The sequence below is a fragment of the Physcomitrium patens genome, chromosome 11 (genome assembly GCF_059467195.1).
Source record: "Physcomitrium patens ecotype Gransden chromosome 11, ASM5946719v1, whole genome shotgun sequence".
Classification (NCBI taxonomy): Eukaryota; Viridiplantae; Streptophyta; class Bryopsida; order Funariales; family Funariaceae; genus Physcomitrium; species Physcomitrium patens.
This window is the reverse complement of record NC_143420.1, coordinates 8,368,294-8,387,251: the sequence shown is the minus strand read 5'-3', so window position 1 is coordinate 8,387,251 and position 18,958 is coordinate 8,368,294. Positions and strand designations below refer to the sequence as shown.

General features: G+C 43.9%; 3 protein-coding genes across 8 annotated transcripts; 1 reads left to right on the top strand and 2 right to left on the bottom strand.

Moving 5' to 3' along the window:
- Positions 1–399: 399 nt before the first annotated feature.
- LOC112288809 (protein ROOT HAIR SPECIFIC 17) lies at positions 400–6,227 on the bottom strand. Of its 2 annotated transcripts, XM_024533403.3 has the most exons (13): positions 5,955–6,227; positions 5,594–5,651; positions 4,513–4,971; positions 4,166–4,246; positions 3,678–3,768; positions 3,363–3,436; positions 3,151–3,239; positions 2,754–2,925; positions 2,485–2,571; positions 2,257–2,354; positions 2,024–2,126; positions 1,604–1,935; positions 400–1,515 (listed from the first exon to the last, which is right to left on the bottom strand). In XM_024533403.3, exons 3-13 carry the CDS (start codon positions 4,747–4,749, stop codon positions 1,014–1,016), a joined length of 1,866 nt encoding a protein of 621 aa, XP_024389171.1. In that variant the 5' UTR covers positions 4,750–4,971; positions 5,594–5,651; positions 5,955–6,227; the 3' UTR covers positions 400–1,013. The 2 variants fall into 2 exon arrangements, with proteins under 2 accessions (XP_024389171.1, XP_024389170.1); XM_024533402.3 differs by lacking the exon at positions 5,594–5,651.
- Positions 6,228–6,576: 349 nt separating this feature from the next.
- On the top strand, positions 6,577–10,545 carry LOC112288810 (mitochondrial-processing peptidase subunit alpha). Of its 5 annotated transcripts, none has more exons than XM_073537365.2 (3): positions 6,577–6,919; positions 8,005–8,093; positions 8,494–10,545. In XM_073537365.2, the coding sequence occupies exons 2-3, from the start codon at positions 8,076–8,078 to the stop codon at positions 10,024–10,026; spliced, it is 1,551 nt and encodes a 516-aa protein (XP_073393466.1). In that variant the 5' UTR covers positions 6,577–6,919; positions 8,005–8,075; the 3' UTR covers positions 10,027–10,545. The 5 variants fall into 5 exon arrangements, with proteins under 5 accessions (XP_073393466.1, XP_024389174.1, XP_073393463.1 ...); XM_024533406.3 differs by having other exon boundaries at positions 8,491–10,545; XM_073537362.2 differs by having other exon boundaries at positions 7,209–8,093; positions 8,491–10,545.
- Positions 10,546–12,344: 1,799 nt separating this feature from the next.
- On the bottom strand, positions 12,345–18,627 carry LOC112288608 (coatomer subunit alpha-1). The gene is made up of 8 exons (XM_024532972.3): positions 18,026–18,627; positions 16,932–17,426; positions 15,607–16,739; positions 15,110–15,331; positions 14,197–14,740; positions 13,618–14,074; positions 13,107–13,449; positions 12,345–12,802 (listed from the first exon to the last, which is right to left on the bottom strand). The coding sequence occupies exons 1-8, from the start codon at positions 18,231–18,233 to the stop codon at positions 12,557–12,559; spliced, it is 3,648 nt and encodes a 1,215-aa protein (XP_024388740.1). The 5' UTR covers positions 18,234–18,627; the 3' UTR covers positions 12,345–12,556.
- Between the last annotated feature and the right edge of the window lie 331 nt (positions 18,628–18,958).

Sequence of the window (18,958 nt, the reverse complement as noted above, 5' to 3'; positions counted from 1 at the left end):
AAACATCAAATAAAATTCAAAAAATCACAGATCACTTCATTTTTAAAATCATCATCAACAAGCATTAAAAGTCGCACTACAATATGATTTACTAACTCATAATTTCAAATTTGTAAGAGGAAGACCAACTTAGCATAAACAAAAAAAAAAAAAAAAAAAAAAAAACTGATTAGAATATGAACAAGATACAATCTTTTTTACGCCCAGCAGGTAAAGCTTATCAATGGAAACATTATCTGATAAATTGCCAGATCTACAACAATACGAATTGCTTCTTCAAAAAAATTAATATTCATTTTTAGGAACAATTTTTCAGTTCATTCAGTACCTGATTTTCAAGAAATCAAGTTAATCAAAAAAAAACTGACACTTACAAAACACGTACACCAATTAACAATCTCCAAAAAATGCAAAGAATGTTTCCGCTTTAAAATCCAGAAAGTAGTGAAGACAAAGGAGAGACATCAGCAAAACTACAAAATATATGCGTTACAGAAAACTTTCGAGACTCCTAAGAAGCCTGTTTAGTTTTCTCAACGAAGAAATGATCGAGTCAATGGTTGCTGCTGCTCCGCATCATCAGCAACGAGGGCGGCGGAGACGTGACAGAAGCCCCACGTCGTGCACAATGGTTTCCATGCTGCTGTGAACTGTAGCACAAGAACTAGCCACCATGTTGTTCAACTATCTCACCATATCCAACTCGGAGTCTGCAAACTTCGAGGGACCCCGCCCTCCAGTTTTCAGTTCCTTCGTCAACAAAACTCTCACTGGTTCCAGGGATGCGTATGGTACGGTGAGTGTAATTTGTCGTGGACGCGCACATGTTACTTCTGCTAGAGGCCACAGATTTCACACTGTAGCTGGGCAGATGATTCGATGGTCTTCCTCGAAGAACAGTAACTTCGCTTTCTAGATGTGTCCCGAAGTTGTCTAGGAATTGGTAGCTGTCGAAGCTAGTGGGTTGCTCCACATGGGGTGAGATAGATATGAGGTTGTCGCAATGGGGGTGTTTAGGCTTTTTTGTTTCTCAAGTCGAAGCTGTCGTCACCGTCTAGACTGATCACTTGCATTCCCCCGGCGTCGGAGTGCTCGTGCTCCAGCTCCGCATTGACGGACTGCTCTTCTTCGATGATCATGGGAAGGTCCTCTTCTTCCTCCTTGCTCTCTTCCTCTCCCTCTTCCTCTTCAGTGGCAGTGTCTGGTGTTCCTGGCGCATCTATCTCTGTTTCTGTAGTTTCCTGTTCGGTCTCCGCGGCTGTCGTACTGCCGAGCGCCTGTTGCACCTGTCCCGCGACAGGGGGCGCTCCAGGTCTAGCGCAAATGCAGACCAGTGGGTGTTCGTGAAACTCCCCTCGTCCAATCTTCACCTCATTCGGATCGCCCATGAAGCCCTTCTGCACTCGCTGCACTTCGGCAGCAAACTCCGCCCATGGAGTCTGCTGGAATACTGAGAACAAGAGGTTGAGTTTTCTCACGTTTGGCCGAATGGTCCGCTTGTGGCCGTGGTATCGCCTGAACAATCCAAAAGACACTATGTTAGCCCTAAATCCAGAGCTTAAGGAAATCCTCAGTGATTGCGAAGGTGCGGAACTCGGCTAACCTTTCCCCTGCCAGTATCCGCGCCATGTTGCCGTTGTTATTCGTCACGAAGACATCGCTCTGTGAGCATACAATATAATCCACGGCTGCCATGCGGGAGGAATATTGAGTGAATGGCTCTAGTTCTTCCTTTCTGGCGAGTGTCTCCTTTGTGAAGTAGTTAGGAAATAGCGCCTTCAAGGGCGCAAGCGAATCTTCACCGTTGTAGACCTCCCCAGAGGCCACATACAGGTATGTGTCTTTTCCGTAACCGAGAGCTCGAAGCATGAGACCAACTTCTTTCGGCGTCAGCGGACATTTTCCATTGCGCCGCGCCCGCTCAAAATTGACGTGCTGTGCATCAAAAGCTGGTGATCAGTAAGCACACACCACACCACAACCAGGCTCAGAAAATGATTCAGATTGTCACAATATTTCATACATGAATTGTCTTCCAACGCTTGCGGAGCAAACCCAGTTCCGCAATCTCCTTCGAGCCTCCTCCATAGTAGCATCCCGAAAACGCTAGCATGTCTGATTCGTACCTGTAGCAATACAAAGCCCCATATCTACGATCATGGATACTGCTTGAGTTCTGCTCAAGAAGCATGATTCATTCAACATCTGCCACAGAGAGTGATTCAACATTTTGCCAAAATTTTGTAAGTTTCATGCCTTAGATGCAACGCAATGAAACGGCCGCCACTCTTGGCCCGCATCCTGTCCAACAGAGTCTGACCCATCGCCTGTATGTTGCTTGTAAATCGCAGTGCCTGAACCCAATCCCTGTTAGATCTCGTGCTTCAGGAGCACACTTCTGACAACCGTAACATGTAACATGTTTGGACAGAATAATTATAGAACACAGGTATGGTAAGAGAGAAAAAAAGAAAGTTGAACTACCTTGTAGTTGGTCCTGCATCTTAGTTTTTGCCAGTCTCTTCTGAGTCTATTTGACAACCTATAGTCAAATCGGTTCAATCGTAGTGCCTGCCACGAGATAAAGGGCAGACGAATGTAAGGTGAATGCAAAACCAGTATAATCATCGACCGATCCAGAAATCGCAAGGGACAAAGGGAAGGAGTGTTCTCAACACACCTGATGCCACATTCGGTTTGAAAATAAAACTCAAAAATAGGAACCATCAAGGAAACCCTATTCAACCATGTACCTTTCTTTTTTGCAGGATTGGAAGAATTTTCGAAAGGTAGTAGGCTGGCTTGGCCTTCCGTGGAACTCCTCTGGTATACACTGATTTTTCTAGACCAGGGTCCTTGATGACTCTGATATCTTTGGATACAGAAGAGATGAACCAATCCACGTCGAAGATATCGCTGAAATTGCTGTAAATTCAGCGCAAATATAACCAACATGAGAGACTAATGGTTCATTCGAAAAGCAGAAGGTTGAAGCCACAAATGGCTCACTGCAAATTGGTTCTTCAAAGGATGAAGGACTTGATTGCAAAAGAATCCTGCATAAGGATGCAATAGCCTAGCTCCGAGAAATCCTCAAACATCGAAGCAAGTGCCTCACGCAGAATATAATGAAGAACAACGTTATCGAACCTGTTGTCTTTCCAATATGATTTATGATCCAGCTGCGGGACTACAAGCGTGGCATTCAAAAGCTTCGCCACCACAACTGCGTCTGTAATCTGCAGTGAGGTGAAATTCACATTAAGTACTGTGTTGGTGTCCAAATATGATAAACTTTTAACCTGAAATAAAAGCTCTGGTAGTACACAACAGCGCCCCGAGAAAAGACAAGAAGCAATTACCCCAGTGCGCTGCTGGTTTAGCCCCCCACTAGCTGCAATATACAAGTAACCATTCGATTCCGGAGGTGGCCCAGCTGTACCAGAAATCACCAATTGAGGAGAGATGTTTCTGCTTAAAAACTCTTATTAGTTGTACATTGGCTATTGTAACGAGAGGTGTGCGACTAAGAAACAATAGTCGATATATCTCTCAGCATTTGTCCTAAACATTAAAATGACAATGATACGTAGAGCTTCATTTGGTTATAAAAGCACACACCCATCTGTTCAAAGGTTGGTTAGATCTGCAAATTTGCTGGTGCGGGTTAAACTTACAAGGAAAGAAACGACTGGAGTCACTGCATCCGTAGTACCATTCTGTATTTTCTGCCTCCCATAAGTACGCCCCTCCTACATTCCACCTCGCCTGCCTCACACAGACGATACAAATTGTATCAACGCAAGATATCTACCTTGTAAATTTCATATTCCCGGTTCCCAATTACGGCAACAATTGACTGATAGCTCAAAATAAGATGGCAGTAAAGTCAGTAGAACGATCTCAAGGACATTAGGCTTTCAAAATATTATATTCGTGACTAGAAAGTGAGGATAAAGCGGAGCAGGTCTTTGACTCGAAGCCACAACGAGGCTTCCAAATGTCAAGTGAAGACTGGAATTAGTCAATACAAAAGTCAAATTAAATATCAAGTCGTCCTAATCTCGCTGTGTACTGTACAGTGCTGACTGTATATTAATATTCTTTGTTAAGTCCTCAGTCACGCCTGAAAACAAGGACGACTTTTCCGAACTGGTCAGCTCACCGGTACATTCTGCAAGGTGCGCAACTCCTCCACAGGGTCCATTGTTTGGTTCGGATATTGAGCAGCTACAGCCGCTTGCTTCTGCTCGAAAGGATTACATCAAAAATAACGAATTTAGTATCTTAAAGAAAATTCGAACCTCCAGCTCAAGTGAAAGAATATTCAATCCGTCGCATAATTATTGAATAATTGGCAGTCACTCCTCTTGTACATCACTTTAAACTTATTCCTCCAACACATATATTACAACGAGGTCACGCATGAATTCAACCTCGTATTCATATTAAATAAAACAGAATAGATAAAAACACTCATTTCAAAAGAGGAAAAGATCGAGTGTCATTTACCTCACCAGGGGCCAGCTCCATGGCTTGCAACTTGGCTGGTGAAGGTCTAGACAACAGAGCCGAAGGGAAGAGATTGGTGCTAGTGGTTGCATTCTCACCATCAAGCACCCTGGCCGAGATGAACGACAAGATGGCCAGAGACAGAAGCGCCGAACCAAAGATCAACGCGAAGCTGGAGACTGCGGGAATTGCAGCGTTCCGTAACCGGATCTTACTTCGTCCCATCATCTTTTTCATGAATATAGAGACCTTTGGCCAATTCCATACCCTATGACGAACTCACCAACTAAGGATTTATATAAGTTCAATTTTACAGACAAGTTGGACTCATGCATAGGCCCAGAATTCGCTCATGAAATCACGTACTGAGGTAATTTAGAATAATTCATGTTACGCTTGCGTCAGTGAGCGCAGCTCCTCTTAAATTAACTTCAGATTCCAGCTGTGGAGTGCCGAGGTCTGCAAGAAAAGGTCAGAGCAACCAATTCACTGTTAGAATATTGGTCGCTAGTCTTTCGAGCTCCTCTCGAATGCACAATTCCAAAGACCCTGAGACGATCTCTCATCGGCTGCTGTTGAAGAATCAGACGTCGTAAGTAGCGATTTTTCTGCCAATTCACTATGTTGTGATAGTATTCATCAGACCATCATGAACTTGCTACTGGATATCACGCTAAGTCTCCGAAGTTAGTCAGATCGTGTCAGGAGAGCGCCCACAGCAGTGGCGAAAAAAATTACGAATTTCATGTCTAAATGGTTGAAGAACCGCAGATGTTTTGGGAACCAACGTTGCGAACCCCACAGATGAGAGCATCCGCCTATTTTTTAAAAAGTAGTTAACCAAGGAAGAAACAACGTGCGTTTCTTGAAGGAATATAAGCCAGAGTGGTGAGAAGACAGAAGGTGATGAAATGATTCTCTTGTAAATCGCATACCCACGAGAGTTTCACGGAGAGAACGCACTTCCGACCAATCGCACCGGAGGAGTAGGCAGCCTTCACTACTAAGTGCAAGAACTTCTCTCAGAAACCACACGAAAAACAAAACAAAAAAACAAAAAAAACAAAAACACAAAAAACACCTGCAAATCACCCAATGATTCCGTTTCTGCGACGAATGATGAGAAAATCGCTGCGAACCTGCAAATCGCAGAAACCAACTAACAGTCTCAAACACTTCTGGCACTACATCACGACGTCAGCCAACCACCGTACGCCACAGCGCGACTTAAACGAGCAAGCTTTCTAAAAACTCCACAGAACCACTGCCCCCAGCAAGCAAACAATTCCCATCCCCGCAACCCGACTTCTACGCCCCCAACCCACACCACCAGCTCCGACGACGAAACCAGACGAAAAAAATATAAATAAAGTAAATAAAATAAAAAACACCATCCAAGCAAGACAGAAGACAAGCACCAAACACCACGGTGCGCCCCCCACCTCCTCGAAATCCCACCAGCAGCAGCTCGTCACCGCAATCCACAATTGGACCCTCAACAATCGCGCACCGAGGCACCTCAGCACCGAGCACCGCAACAACAACACCACTTGGTAGTCCTCAACACGCACCCTCTCTTCAACTAACTGCCCTGCGACGATGCCAGTGGTTGATGAGATGAGGCAGCGATGATGTCCAGCGCGAGCGATCGACGAGGATCGAGGGAAGGATCACTCGCGATCATCTCTCCTACAAAACAGACGACAAAATCGAGTTATTTATTATTATAATGGCCCGCCTTCCTTCGTCAACTTGGGGAGTGGTCTCACCTCGTCGCTATAGCCTACAGCTTACTTACTGCTAGTCCCACTAATCACACGCTTGGGTTTTAATAACTCACTAATGCACAACTAAATCGGGGATAATCTGGAGATAAGCCTAGGCTCGGTGGTGCGTAATTGCGTCGGCGAGGACAGGGTTGGTAACCGAACCTGCGGCACCTAGGCGCTAATCTAGTAGGTCAGGTATTAGCATAGGCGACGGGTCAAGCGCGGGTCCGACGCTCCCGGGGCAGTAAAATCGCGGGTGGGGAAGCGGTTGCTATTTTCGGCGTTTTGTTTGAGAAAAAACATTTTCTCGTACTTGGAGAGAGGCTTTTGAATCCCTCCTTTTGTATTTTTTTCCTTTTCGGATTTGGCTATGATGGTGGTTCGGTGCGCACATGGTTTAGGGTTGTAGGTGGGGGGTTGTTCACGGTTGGGTCGGAGGAGCTGCCATGATTTTCTTCGGCATACAGAAGCATGAAGTGTCATCCTTGCTGTTGTTGCTGTCTTTGGTAATGTGGGTTGTGGAGTCCATCGCTGTATTCGTGTTGCCTGTTTCGGACGGAAGTTGGTTGGAGATGTCGGGATCTGTATGAGTGGTCTTGATTGTGGGGGTTCTGTGAGGGAAAAAGTCTCCACCCTAGGTAATTCATCTATCTCAGTCCATATATATATATATATATATATGTGCATTCATGCACATGCACACACACATACACACTCATACCTGTGTGTGCATAGATATATATATATATATATATATATCTTAGTCATTATATCTGTATGTATGTGTATATATATATATACAGATTTTTTTTATTATTATTATGAAAGTGTGCAATGATTCAAGATGTGGATGTTTCAATTAGAGCAAGTCAACCAAACAACAACAAAAAATTAAAAGACAATAATGTAATGAAACTGCTTCTGTAGGGCCTGGGCAACTTGCTTTCTCAAACATCCATGTGAAACCATAAAGTCATTCTACTACACATTAGAAATATACATTGCGTGACGTGAAACCTACTGGAAAACCATTGGAGTTGGGTTCAATTTTTGCGTATTGCAGAGGTCTTTATTTTCATTTGTGGATAGGAGGATGGATAGAAATTCTATCTGAATAACTTGGTATAAATAAAGAGCAATTAGCAGCCGAAAGAATATTCGAGGTTATAGGTTTCCAAATTTGATTGGAAGCAACATTCTATTCGAGTTGGGCGACCTGAAGGGGATTCTGCAATTAGCCATGGCCTGCGATTCCGATTGCACGGAGCTTTGCTTTTGGCCTTCATGGTGATTAAATTAGGGAGGTTGAAAAAGTAGAGTGCGATCAAAACGGGGTTCCGCTCCGAGCACTTGTAGACCTGTCTGTGGTATCAAATACACCTACTGCTGCTATAATAGAAGTGATAGTTAAGATTCCTGGCCCACTTCTAACCACACCACTATTAGATCACAATGCTAATTGTTTTACGTGCATTCTGAATTTCATTTACTGTAACGAATAACATGTCAAAACTTTCTTTTTCTACTACTTCATCTTCTTCTTTTTTTTGGTAACAAAATTTCTGAGACATAATCCCATTCTTAATGTTTAACTTGAGGGTCAACCTCATGGCGTCTGGGTTGGAGAATTAAACTTTTCAAATCAAACTTTGTTTTCTTGTTTCTTTTTTTGGTCTGCTGAGTTTCTAGTGAAAGCATTAAGCACAGAGAACATGAAGTGCAGCAAGTTACCAGAGACGGTGACGGAGAGGAGGAGGAGGATGACACGGGAGGCTTGCATGTGTGAGAGCGGTCATGCGTAATGCATGTGAGGTCAGTGGTCCCTGAATTACTAAGACAACCGATACTTCACTCTGCATCGTCGAAGTGGGCAATTCGAAAGCTTGGGAACTAACAACGTACTCATAGAATACCCGTAATTGTGTCAGTGTTGTGCGACGCTCCTGGACAAGCTATTGTACAAATGCAGTGTCAAATTCCCGTGAACCTTCAACCAGCGCCACAATTCATGCGAGTCCTCTACTGACTGCACTCATCTGATGAGCTGGGTCATCTGTTGACCTGGGTCATTTATTGACTTCCACTGTACTTCACTAAGATTCGACGACATTTACTGTTAACATCAGAGAACCGGCCTAACCTGACCATGTACAAACTAGGCAAAACCAATAGGAAATGGAAAGTGACCTGATTGCTGACGATGATGCAGAAGAACAATGTGGCGAGCCCAAGCCAGACTCTAGTGAGCAGGCTGAATGACCTCCTCGGCTCTCAAGCTCGCGATGTGCACTTGTCTCCGACGCTGTGCCAAGTAGTGCCGATGTATTTTTCACCGAAACCGAAAGGGATCTTAACATGGCTTGCAGGAGACGAGCCGTCCAATGCTCCGGCGCTCCACGAGCCCATGCCTAGAGTGCATCTGCCTCCCCAGTTATGCACCGAGATGAAACCTGGAGGTACAAAGATGACCAAGCTCAAGAATGGCGTTCGCATTGCGTCGGAGAATTCTCATAGTCCTATATCAACTGTTGGTGTTTATATCGACAGTGGGTCGGTTCACGAGTCACCCAACGTTGCTGGTGTCTCGCACCTGCTGGAACGGATGGCGTTCAAGAGCACCAGCAACCGATCACATTTTCGTCTGGTTCGTGATGTGGAAGCCATTGGCGGGCACGTCATGGCGAATGCGTCGCGGGAGCAGATGTCTTGCACTGCCGACTCCATCAAGACGTACATGCCCCACATGGTAGAGCTGCTGGTGGACTGCGTCCGGAACTCCATGTGCTATAATTCAGAGGTGCATGACCAGCTCGTCCGTGTCAAAGCTGAGACTGGTGAGATTGTGAACAATCCTCAGAGAATATTGTTAGAGGCATTACACTCAGCTGGTTATGCTGGTGCGCTGGGACAACCGCTCCTCGCACCCGAAGCATCACTCCACAAGTTGAACGAAGAAGTCCTGTGTAACTTCGTGTCGCAAAACTACACTGCTGGAAGGATTGCTTTGGCGGCATCAGGATGTGATCACGACGAATTGCTCCAAATCGCCGAGCCACTTCTGTCTGATATGTGTGGAAGCGGACCCCCAACACCTCCAGCAACGGAGTACGTAGGGGGAGATTGGCGACAAGCAGCAGAATCGCCGAAGACTAACATCGCACTGGCATTCGAAATTCCAGGTGGGTGGAGGAACGAGAAGGATTCGTTCGCGGTGACGGTCTTGCAAACTCTGCTGGGCGGGGGAGGCTCCTTTTCCGCCGGAGGCCCTGGCAAAGGCATGTACTCACGCCTGTACTCCCAAGTGTTGAACAAGTACGAGCAAGTGCAGTCCTTCACGGCTTTCAACTGCATATACAACCAGCCTGGCATTTTCTGTATACACGCCACCTCCGGGTCAGAGTTTGTGCCACACCTTGTCGATCTAGCGACAAAAGAGTTCATTGCAGTAGCGACGCCTGGCGAGGTGACGGAGGCTGAGATTCAGCGTGCAAAGAACATGACAATTTCTGCAGTGCTCATGAACTTGGAGTCAAGCGTGGTGGTTACCGAGGACATCGGTCGACAAATCCTCACCTACGGCAACCGCAAGCCCGTGGCTGAATTCATACACGGTGTGCAGTCGTTGACGCTAGCAGATCTCTCCAGAGTCGCACAGAAGATTATCTTCACTCCACTTACAATGGCTTCCTGGGGTGATGTTACGCAAGTTCCTAGATATGATCAAGTTGCCAATCGGTTTTCGTGAAGTACAACCTGCAAGAAACCTCAAAAACTGCTCGGTTGTTTCTGTTGGAGGGTATTGGATCCCTGTATCAGAAAGACAATGTGCTTTACCGTCAGTTTATGAGACAGTTGAAGAAGTGGTGCATTGCCACAAGCTTGTGTGAAAGTTACTGGATACAATCAAGGAATCATCCTGAACTGTAGAGTTCATCTGGTTGAGTATTCAATCTTAGACAAAACCCAGATGAGAATTTATGGAGGGTTGGGAATGTGCGGAAATCATCAAGGGATAGTGCATAGAAATTCACCGAATGCACTGTAGCTAGACATGTTTTATATTTGTTTTTGTTTTTTTTATTTTACTTTTGTCGTTTATTTGTTGAAATGGACCCTTACAACTTCATAGTTTTTTGTTGAATCAACAGAAAGAGAGTTTTGGTTTTCAATGAGGACATGATTTTGTGGATTTTTATACCATTGACACAAGTAGTCTGAGGACGCATTGTCTTAGAGTAAAGGAAATGAATTCTTATTGAGGGGGTGAAGGGTGCATCCAACATGACAATTGTAGCTGGTTAATCGTCAGGCTCTTTTTATGAATCGAATAATGTGGAAAAAATACGACGATTTTCTCTTGACGTGTGCTCTTGCAGAGGTAGCCACTTTTTCAGCTTGTGTGAGAGGCATTCGGTGAGTTACTATGCAAAGCTTATTGCACGTTGTATGCTTCAGCAGCTTAACGAGCTTCTGCATTCTGTTGCATTGCGAACTTCGCATGCATGCTGAGTACTTACTTTTTACACGATTCATCCTTGCCTCAAGGTTTTCATCACGTTTTCCTGTCTGGTGCTCGAAGTAGTTCAATGGGTTCAAGTGCACCATCACCAATTTTTTTGTTGAAATACTGCACAGTTTTTCGCACGAGCCTTTAGTCTTCATTAGTAACCAGCAAGTTGAGAACAGCACCAATCGACATTCTAACACCTCCCCCCACCCCAATCAAAAACAACAGTAAGGTAAACTGATCACTTAATTATGCACCTCACTTACCCGTTCTCTTAGGAGGCCTTCATAAACGTAAATATTCCATATCTGGGCGTTGAGGAGCTGTGACTTTGATCAGATTCAGCCAGTTTTCGGTCTCTCTACCCTCAAAAAAGGGGCAATCATTTATGGGCACACAACTGTACTTAAGACGTTAACTTCCCAAAACAGTCTTCAAAAGAAAAAAATTTACATGTGGATTAACGTTATATTGCGAGAGATCTTCCGAGTTAAAAGGAACTGAGGATGTTTTCAAACAAATCCTCCAGGACGGCTTGCAAGACAGATGTTTGAACTCTTACTTGAAAGGGAATAAAATAGGCCCCACCTTTTCTACATCTCCGATGCAGACATGTTTAGAAATCAAGTCAGGCACAAGCGTTTCTATTTGAAGAATGTGATGTTTGTTTGTAAAGAATGATCCAAAAGAATAAAACTGCACTGTTGATATTCAAAATCAAAAGGATATCAAATGAAACGGTCAGTGGATGATGGACATGAATAATAACAAACCCAAAAAAAAAGGAATTTAAAACTCATAGTACAAGATTCTATCAAAAAATAACAATTTCTAATAGTTGTGTGAACCATGTAACTAGACACTGCTAACTTATTACAAAAAATAAGCCTTTTTCTATTTCCTGATTATACGTTTTGTTTTGTAGTTATTATATAATTGAAAAATTATATGTGAAGAATTCTTTTTGAAAACTCTTTTTAATGATAGAATATCAACATGTTTCATTAATAAAGATTTTGCCAAAAAAAGGTAATTGTAAAGAAAGTCTGTTTAGCACCCTATCAAAGTCATTCTAAATTTAGATACTCTACACTATAAAAGCTAGTCATAGATTAGCGAACAAAAAGAGGAAAAGAAGATTAAGAAGGTAATATCAAAAGAGAATAATAATAATAAATAAATAAATAAAACTACAAATGCAGATTAATATTTTTGAAATATTTTGGTCAAGTTTTAGTAACCAATTTAGCAGACGTCTTCATGTATTCTAAAAATAAAACAGATTGTCTTAGAAATAATTTGCAACCAAATGGAGGGAGAACCCTACTAAAGGTGATAGTAAGAAAGGGCCCAACATGGTTTTAAACATTAGTTCTCTTAATTACACTTTGATGATAAATCTAAGGTAGAGGGGCAACAAACAAAGGTAAGGATAAAAAGGGGATCATTTCGTAATACATATGCCAACAAATCTGGTAGCAATTCATGAGGTCTGAAATACCAAGCGATGAACCCCTTAACAAGAAATGCAGGTCTCCCGTCGAAACAAAAAGATGTTGAAAATAGTAGACTTTATACTGGGTAAATTAAGTACAATGAATCGAAAGGTCCGAGTGGACCATAGTATACCCCATCATTAAAACTTAACTGCTCTCCAATTCTCTCCAAAACTGTTGTGTAAAAGCACATGTACGGACTCGAGAGAGGAACTAACCTCCAGGTCTCTGTACATTTCCCTACCTCCTCTCATAGGCTTAAGGCTCTTAAGTTACCGCATTTGGGAAGGAGAGCAGAGTAGACCTGAAGCATCCGCCCCGACCACAGCAAGATCACAAACAGGGCATAACTTGTGGAGGGTTTCTGGAACAAATCGTGCCTTGCAGTAAGGACACGAAACGTCCTTGCTGCCACGGTAAATGGGGCTGTAGGTGGCCCCACACACGACGAAAGGGTTCCGAGGATCGTAATTCAGCTTCATCTCATCCCTTGGATTCTTCTCACACACTTGGAGGACCTGCAACAAAACATGATTAATAATCCGACAATAAAAGTTGTAAAGAGTCGAGGGCCATCAGGTGGTTCAATGTGGAAGACAATTTTCGTTACACAATGGCGACTGCATAGTTGATAAAAGAAAGCCGTAGCCTTGTCTTCAGAACATAAACAGTCAAAGAAATATCGTCATCACAGTTAGGATTCATGATAGCTTTAAGGCAATAGGGATGCAACAATCAATGACTCGTCACAAGTGCCTACAAGAATCTTGTTGCCCCGATCAGCTGCATTAAAGAACAAAAGGTTGGATATTAAAATTTTACCTGGCGAGCCGTTCTGGCCACATTTGGAGACAAGCTCAGTTCAAGTAACCTTCGCGCAATAGATCCAGCTGTGTAGTAATTCTTGGCCTTGAAACATATAGACATAGCTGACTGCAAACTCAACTTCAAATGAGTGGGCTGTAATTGACAGTGTGTAAAGTAAGCAGCAAGCTCAGATTGGCGTAGTAAATCATCTTTCAAAGCAGGATCTTTTCTCTTAAGCTCGATCCGAAGTGCAAGTGTGTACTCCTTCGCGATTCCCAGAAGTTCCTTTACTTCGTCAACTTCTTTGCGTGAGTCCACCACTACGACAGGGATTGTATGCAAGATATCAAGAAATAACCTGTGGGTTAACGACAATCATCAGATGAATCCTGAATATTTCAAAGCAAATCGACACACAACAACCTTTCTGCGGTAGTAACAGTTAAAAAACTTCTACTCTACAAATGACACACTGAAAAGTAAGGAGATAATTGCAACCCAAGAATCTGAACATGTTGACACATACCGCAGAGCATCGGTGAACTTGCCCTCAGTAGTTGTCTTGTATGCAACCTTAAGCTTCTCTTCAAGAGAGGAAAGCTTGGTCAAAACAGCTGGTGATCCCTTTGCATTAACTGGTAAACTGTCACTCCAACCTCTCTCCAAATACAGGGACAGAGCTGGCACTGATACTAGAGTAGGTAGAAGAGACTGGTTAGCAAGATGGAGTTCCAAGAAAACATTTTTCAAAGGCTTAAAGTTCTGGATTCCAAGCTGACGATTCAACAATCTCATTGCTGGGTCAAAAGAGCCAGCAGCTGCATGTTCTCCCGCAAGAGAAGTATTCTGAATCCAATTTTGACTCTTTGGAACCCCTCCGGTTGGAGTAACGAAGTAGGCAGCATTAGGTGCAACCTCTGGCACATTCGCATCAGCTGGTATATCTAAATCCTCCATTTCCCAACCTCCCTCCTCATCGTCACCTGGATCGAAAACATGAAGGTGAGTTAAATAACTGTAGCAAGTACTTCAAAATGTCTCCTCCACGTTTCAAGGCATTGCTGCGAACACACACAATAGAGCATTGTCTTCAGATCACACTTACCTCTGCCCTCTTCATCAGCAACAAACACCCCCTCTCTATTTAGAGCCTCGTCTGGTTCAACAATGTCTATATCTGCTCCCCAAGCTCCGGCGGCTCCATCATCTTCTTCCACGTCACCTGGCCCAGCAGCATCTGTAAAAGCACCCTCGAAGTAGCCCTTGCTGACCACCAGCAAGGGCCAGTTGTTCTCCTGAAGAATGGGTCTAGGGGGGATTAATAAAACCGATCTATCTGCCTCTGGAAGGGAAGGAACATTGTCACCAAGTTGCTGTTCTAACTCGTCAGCAACTTCAATCAATCCATGAGCTTTGGCGGTGGCATACGCCAAAGGCAGTTGGTTGGATTCCTCCAAAATCCTCACTCTTTCTTGAACATCCCCAAGGTAGAGGGCATTATGAAACCGGCCCATGACATCATTGCGCATCTCTGCAATCTTCAGCATCTTTCCAAGTTTCTCCACGTTGCCAGTTATAAGATACAAGAAAGAAAGCCTTTCAAAGTTCTTTGTCTTCTGATATGCATACTCCACAATCTCGTGATTGCCCTGGAGAAAAAAACTAATTGTTACGAACTAAAGGCGTGTAACGAAGTAATTGCCAAAATAACAATATCTCTCCTTCTTTGGCTGAATTTGATGTTCTTACAACTTCATACTCTGAAGGTGCATTTGGGACCAATCTATTTCTCATTGTATATTCTACCTTAAGAATTACGGACGATTCCTATTTGCTCTAGCTCCTAGCCCCATTTAATATTGTAGAACCTGATTTCTGCCTTGCACACTAAATACAACAGAGGGGATGCACAAAGGAAGACGCATAATATATTTGCACACGGAGGGGATCATGTCAAATTGTAAATCCTTGAACTAATGTAGAATCGAGAGGAATAAAATCAAGGCTCTGGCATTTACCTGGCGCAGGGCCTCAACACCAAGACGGTGCCAGCATTCCTTCTGGTCAATCTCCTTCGCTGATGCCACTGCCACTCCAGTGTTGCCACACTCGATGGCCAAGTTGAAGCGAGTCTGCTCATCCTTAACAAAGTGCAAAGCAACCTCCGGGAAACCCTTCTGTTGCAAGTATGCAATTATGGACTGTCCACAGAGCTGCAAGCTATGGATCATTTGTAACACCTGCGTAGAGTTCAACAATTTGTTTATCACCGACGACAAGCTAAAACTTCCACGCCAGAACAGGTAAATCTAGATTCAAGGAGCACTAGAAATATGTTCGAACAACTCAAATCTTAGAGAAATATCTGCCATACTTTTAGGTCTGTCTAAACACTATTTTTTTCAAAAGTTACAACAAAGATTTCCTGTGAGCGTTACGAGACTGCCCGCAGAGCACTAGCGGAAGGTTTGCATGCGCACTTTTATATCGACAAAATACACTGCAAATAGTATACCTGGTCAAACTTGCGCTGGATGAGTGCTAGTTTGAAGGTGTACTCCGTAGAATCAATTTGAATCACTCGGTTCTTGCCATCGCGGTCCAAGCAGTAAATCGAGTTTCCGCCAACTTTCGTGATGTACACTGGAATATCTAGAGTTCGGATTGTCCCGCTATCTCCATTTGGCAAGCAGTACTTGATGTGATTGAGGGTGGTATATATGAATACACCATTCTCATCCCATGCTCCACTCTTCACACGAATAGTCTCATGAACCGTGCACTTGGGCACAAGCTTCTTAGTGGCCATGACTATGACATATTTGCTTAGCAGTGCAACATTCTCCATGTCACTTGACCACACCACATACTTCACTAAAGGAGCGCTGACCTCTGCTAATGTGGCACGCTGCTGCAGATCGAAAAGCACAACTTTGTCCTCTGACCTACAAAGCAGGTTCCCAGTTCCTGCATAGAAGATCACATCCGTGCTTGGAGACGGCAGAGTGACTTTCTTGGTCAATTCATTTTTCAAGTTCTTGATGAGAACCTGGTTCTGGTTTTTGTCGAGAACAGCAAATCTGTTTCTTGCCACAAAGACCGCAGACGAGCCCAACCCACGCTTAGCCTCATGAGCTGCCTCACTCCTGCCCGTGCCCTCTTTGGGGATAATATAGAGCTCGTAAGAACCACCGTCAACGTCAGAACAGAGCAATACTGCGTTCTCCGCTGGGTTGTACGAGAGGGTCCGAGGTCCCTGGTTCAGACCCGTGGAACCTGCTCGCCGAATAGAGATAAGGGTGTTATCTCTGCCAGCAAAATCATAAGTGCGCAAATTACGGTCCTTCACATAGTATAAAGTGTCTCCCTGAACAGCACAAGCAGGCCTCTCTCTCTCCAACTTGAAGACGATCATTCCACTGTCATGACCAGCTGCAAGAAGATTCATCTCTGGATGTGCTGAAAGAATCCAGAACCTATCCTGCTCTCTTCGGAAGGTCTGAACACCTGTGCGCTTAGACATATCCCACACACGGATGCTCTTGTCCTCGGAATTTGACACGATAATATCTTGACGGGCGTGAAACATGACACAGGAAACATTGTTCACATGACCTCGCAGGGTATCAACCTCCCACGCCTTAGTATCTGCATCGCAATTGAAATAAAATAAATTTACGAGTGTTTACAGCATTGTGGGCATGATAAAAACATTGTAATCCTGCACAAACAGTGCTCTGCAGGCTAAAGAGCATTGAAAATTTTTACGTGAGATTTCACAAGTACCAATGATCAGTAAATCAATGCATACATAGGAAATGATTTTTACTACGCAAGTACCGTTCATTCTCCATAACTTCACTTGACGATCATCTGCTCCAGATACAATAAGCGGCAAGGAAGGATGAAACGATGCCCAATTGACTCCCCTGTCGTGACCTTCTAGCACATACTTCACAACAGAATCACCTCCTCCAAAAAGATCAGTATTCATCTGCGTGAGGCGAAGCATGTCTACAGCTGGAGCCACAGACTTCTTCCTCAATGCTCCAATATCCCAAACACGTACAGTCTGATCCAATGATGCGGATACCACTAAATCCTCTTTAATATGGAACGATGCGCACATCACGTAGTGGTTGTGACCAGTGAGTACAGAAATGCATGTGCGTGATTGCCAGTTCCAGATGCGAATCGTCTGATCATCACTTGCACTCACAATCCAAGGATTCTCATGGTGGAATTGCACCGTCCGGATATAGTCCAAATGACCCAACAAAGTAAACAAACAGCGCCGCATCTTGTAATTCCACACCTTAATCTTGTAGTCATCCCCTACATTCCCGGTTCCCAAACACGTAGAGCACAATATTAATACAAATTAAGTGGGCATCGCACACAAAATCTACATAATATCTTCAATATGTGGGTAATCTAATCATGAAATCGGACTACTCACTAGGAGGAAAAGATAAAAATTGAGCAGAATATAAGAATGTAGAGATGCTGCGGCAGGTGGAGAGCTTTACAAGAGAACAACTCGCCCAATTCTTAAAATTAAATTAGATTCGTTACGGACGAAAAGACAGTTTCAATATACCGTCATTTTCTTTTAGCAATTCATCGGCTCGACGCCATGCTAAATGTGAACCCTGACACAACTGCAGTGAAAACTCGACTTAAGAATTCATTTTCGACGGGGAAAATGAAATAAACAAAACCTACAGCTCACAGGCATCCCGAGATCTTGCCACAAATGTAAAATATTCGATGATTTCACATTGTATGATTTCCCAGACAATGTGGTAACGACTCCAGTGACTTAATCAAAAGCCAATGCTCTAAATGCACTCCCAAAAGAACATAAACAGAAGATCCTCGCCCCCAAGGCTATCCAGAACACTAGAAGCTGGTGAAGGACACTGGAATCTAACCTCCGGAGACAAACAGAGGCTGCGACTTGTGGAAGTGAACACCACGCACTGGTCCGTCGTGCTCATCGAATCGGTCGATAAGCGTCCCCATTCGGTAGTCCCACAGCTGAATGATACCGCTGTGCAAACTGGCCAGGATCCATGGCCGCCGCGGGTGAAAGCTGAGCCCCTTCACCCTATTACTCTTCGTCTCGAACTTAGTCAACATTGTGCCAGATCCAGTCTATTTTCCGCTCCTCTCCCGTAATCAAAAAGGAGACGAGCCGACGCAACGCAACCCTATCTATCTCCACACAGTCCAGCGAATCCTTTCTGCACAAACATTTCCGCAACTAATTCCAACAAGAAAACACACACACACACACACACAAAAAAAAAAAAAAAAAAAAAAAAACCCTCGAGATACTTCTTCTCTAGCTCGCGTTTCTTCGCCGCTCCCCCAAATCCACGGCCGCGACTTCTACATCAAACTACACGTGCATTTCTCAACCGGATCGCAGCATCGAATGGTCCTGCCAGGGCCTGCCAACGAGGAGAACCAATCCAGGGAACTGAACGAGCACGGCAGTGTCGAGACGACGATGGTCCTTTCACCAAAGCCAGGGTTCTGCCTTGTTCCGCTATTCTACGTATTCTACGTGTATTCAAGCTCCCATCGCCACGCATCGTCCCAGGTCGACCCTAAACCCTCCGTTCGCTTTGCGGTGCTTCTAAGTAAATAGAACATAAGCTGGGTATCAATACTGGGAATGTGGTAGTGTGGTCTATTTGTGTAGCCTGCCCAACGAGGATTATATTCATTTATTTCTAATTTTTGTGTTTATAGCCAAATGAAAACTTAATTGTTATATATATATATATATATATATATATATTCATGTGGTCAATTACCCAAATTTCAAATAGGTGCAAATGTTGATATTTTTACTTACA

What these genes read in the sequence shown, in the direction of transcription:
- LOC112288809 (XM_024533403.3), bottom strand. Translation starts at nt 4,749, where the DNA reads ATGAAAAAGATGATGGGACGAAGTAAGATCCGGTTACGGAACGCTGCA. An exon ending in GCACCTTGCAGAATGTACCG is followed by an intron (nt 3,769 to 4,165) that starts GTGAGCTGACCA and finishes TGTGTGAGGCAG; the next exon opens with GCGAGGTGGAATGTAGGAGG. An exon ending in CGGATACTGGCAGGGGAAAG is followed by an intron (nt 1,516 to 1,603) that starts GTTAGCCGAGTT and finishes TGGATTGTTCAG; the next exon opens with GCGATACCACGGCCACAAGC.
- LOC112288608 (XM_024532972.3), bottom strand. Translation starts at nt 18,233, where the DNA reads ATGTTGACTAAGTTCGAGACGAAGAGTAATAGGGTGAAGGGGCTCAGC. An exon ending in GAAGTTATGGAGAATGAACG is followed by an intron (nt 16,740 to 16,931) that starts GTACTTGCGTAG and finishes ATTGCGATGCAG; the next exon opens with ATACTAAGGCGTGGGAGGTT. An exon ending in GTGTTGAGGCCCTGCGCCAG is followed by an intron (nt 14,741 to 15,109) that starts GTAAATGCCAGA and finishes TTTTTTCTCCAG; the next exon opens with GGCAATCACGAGATTGTGGA.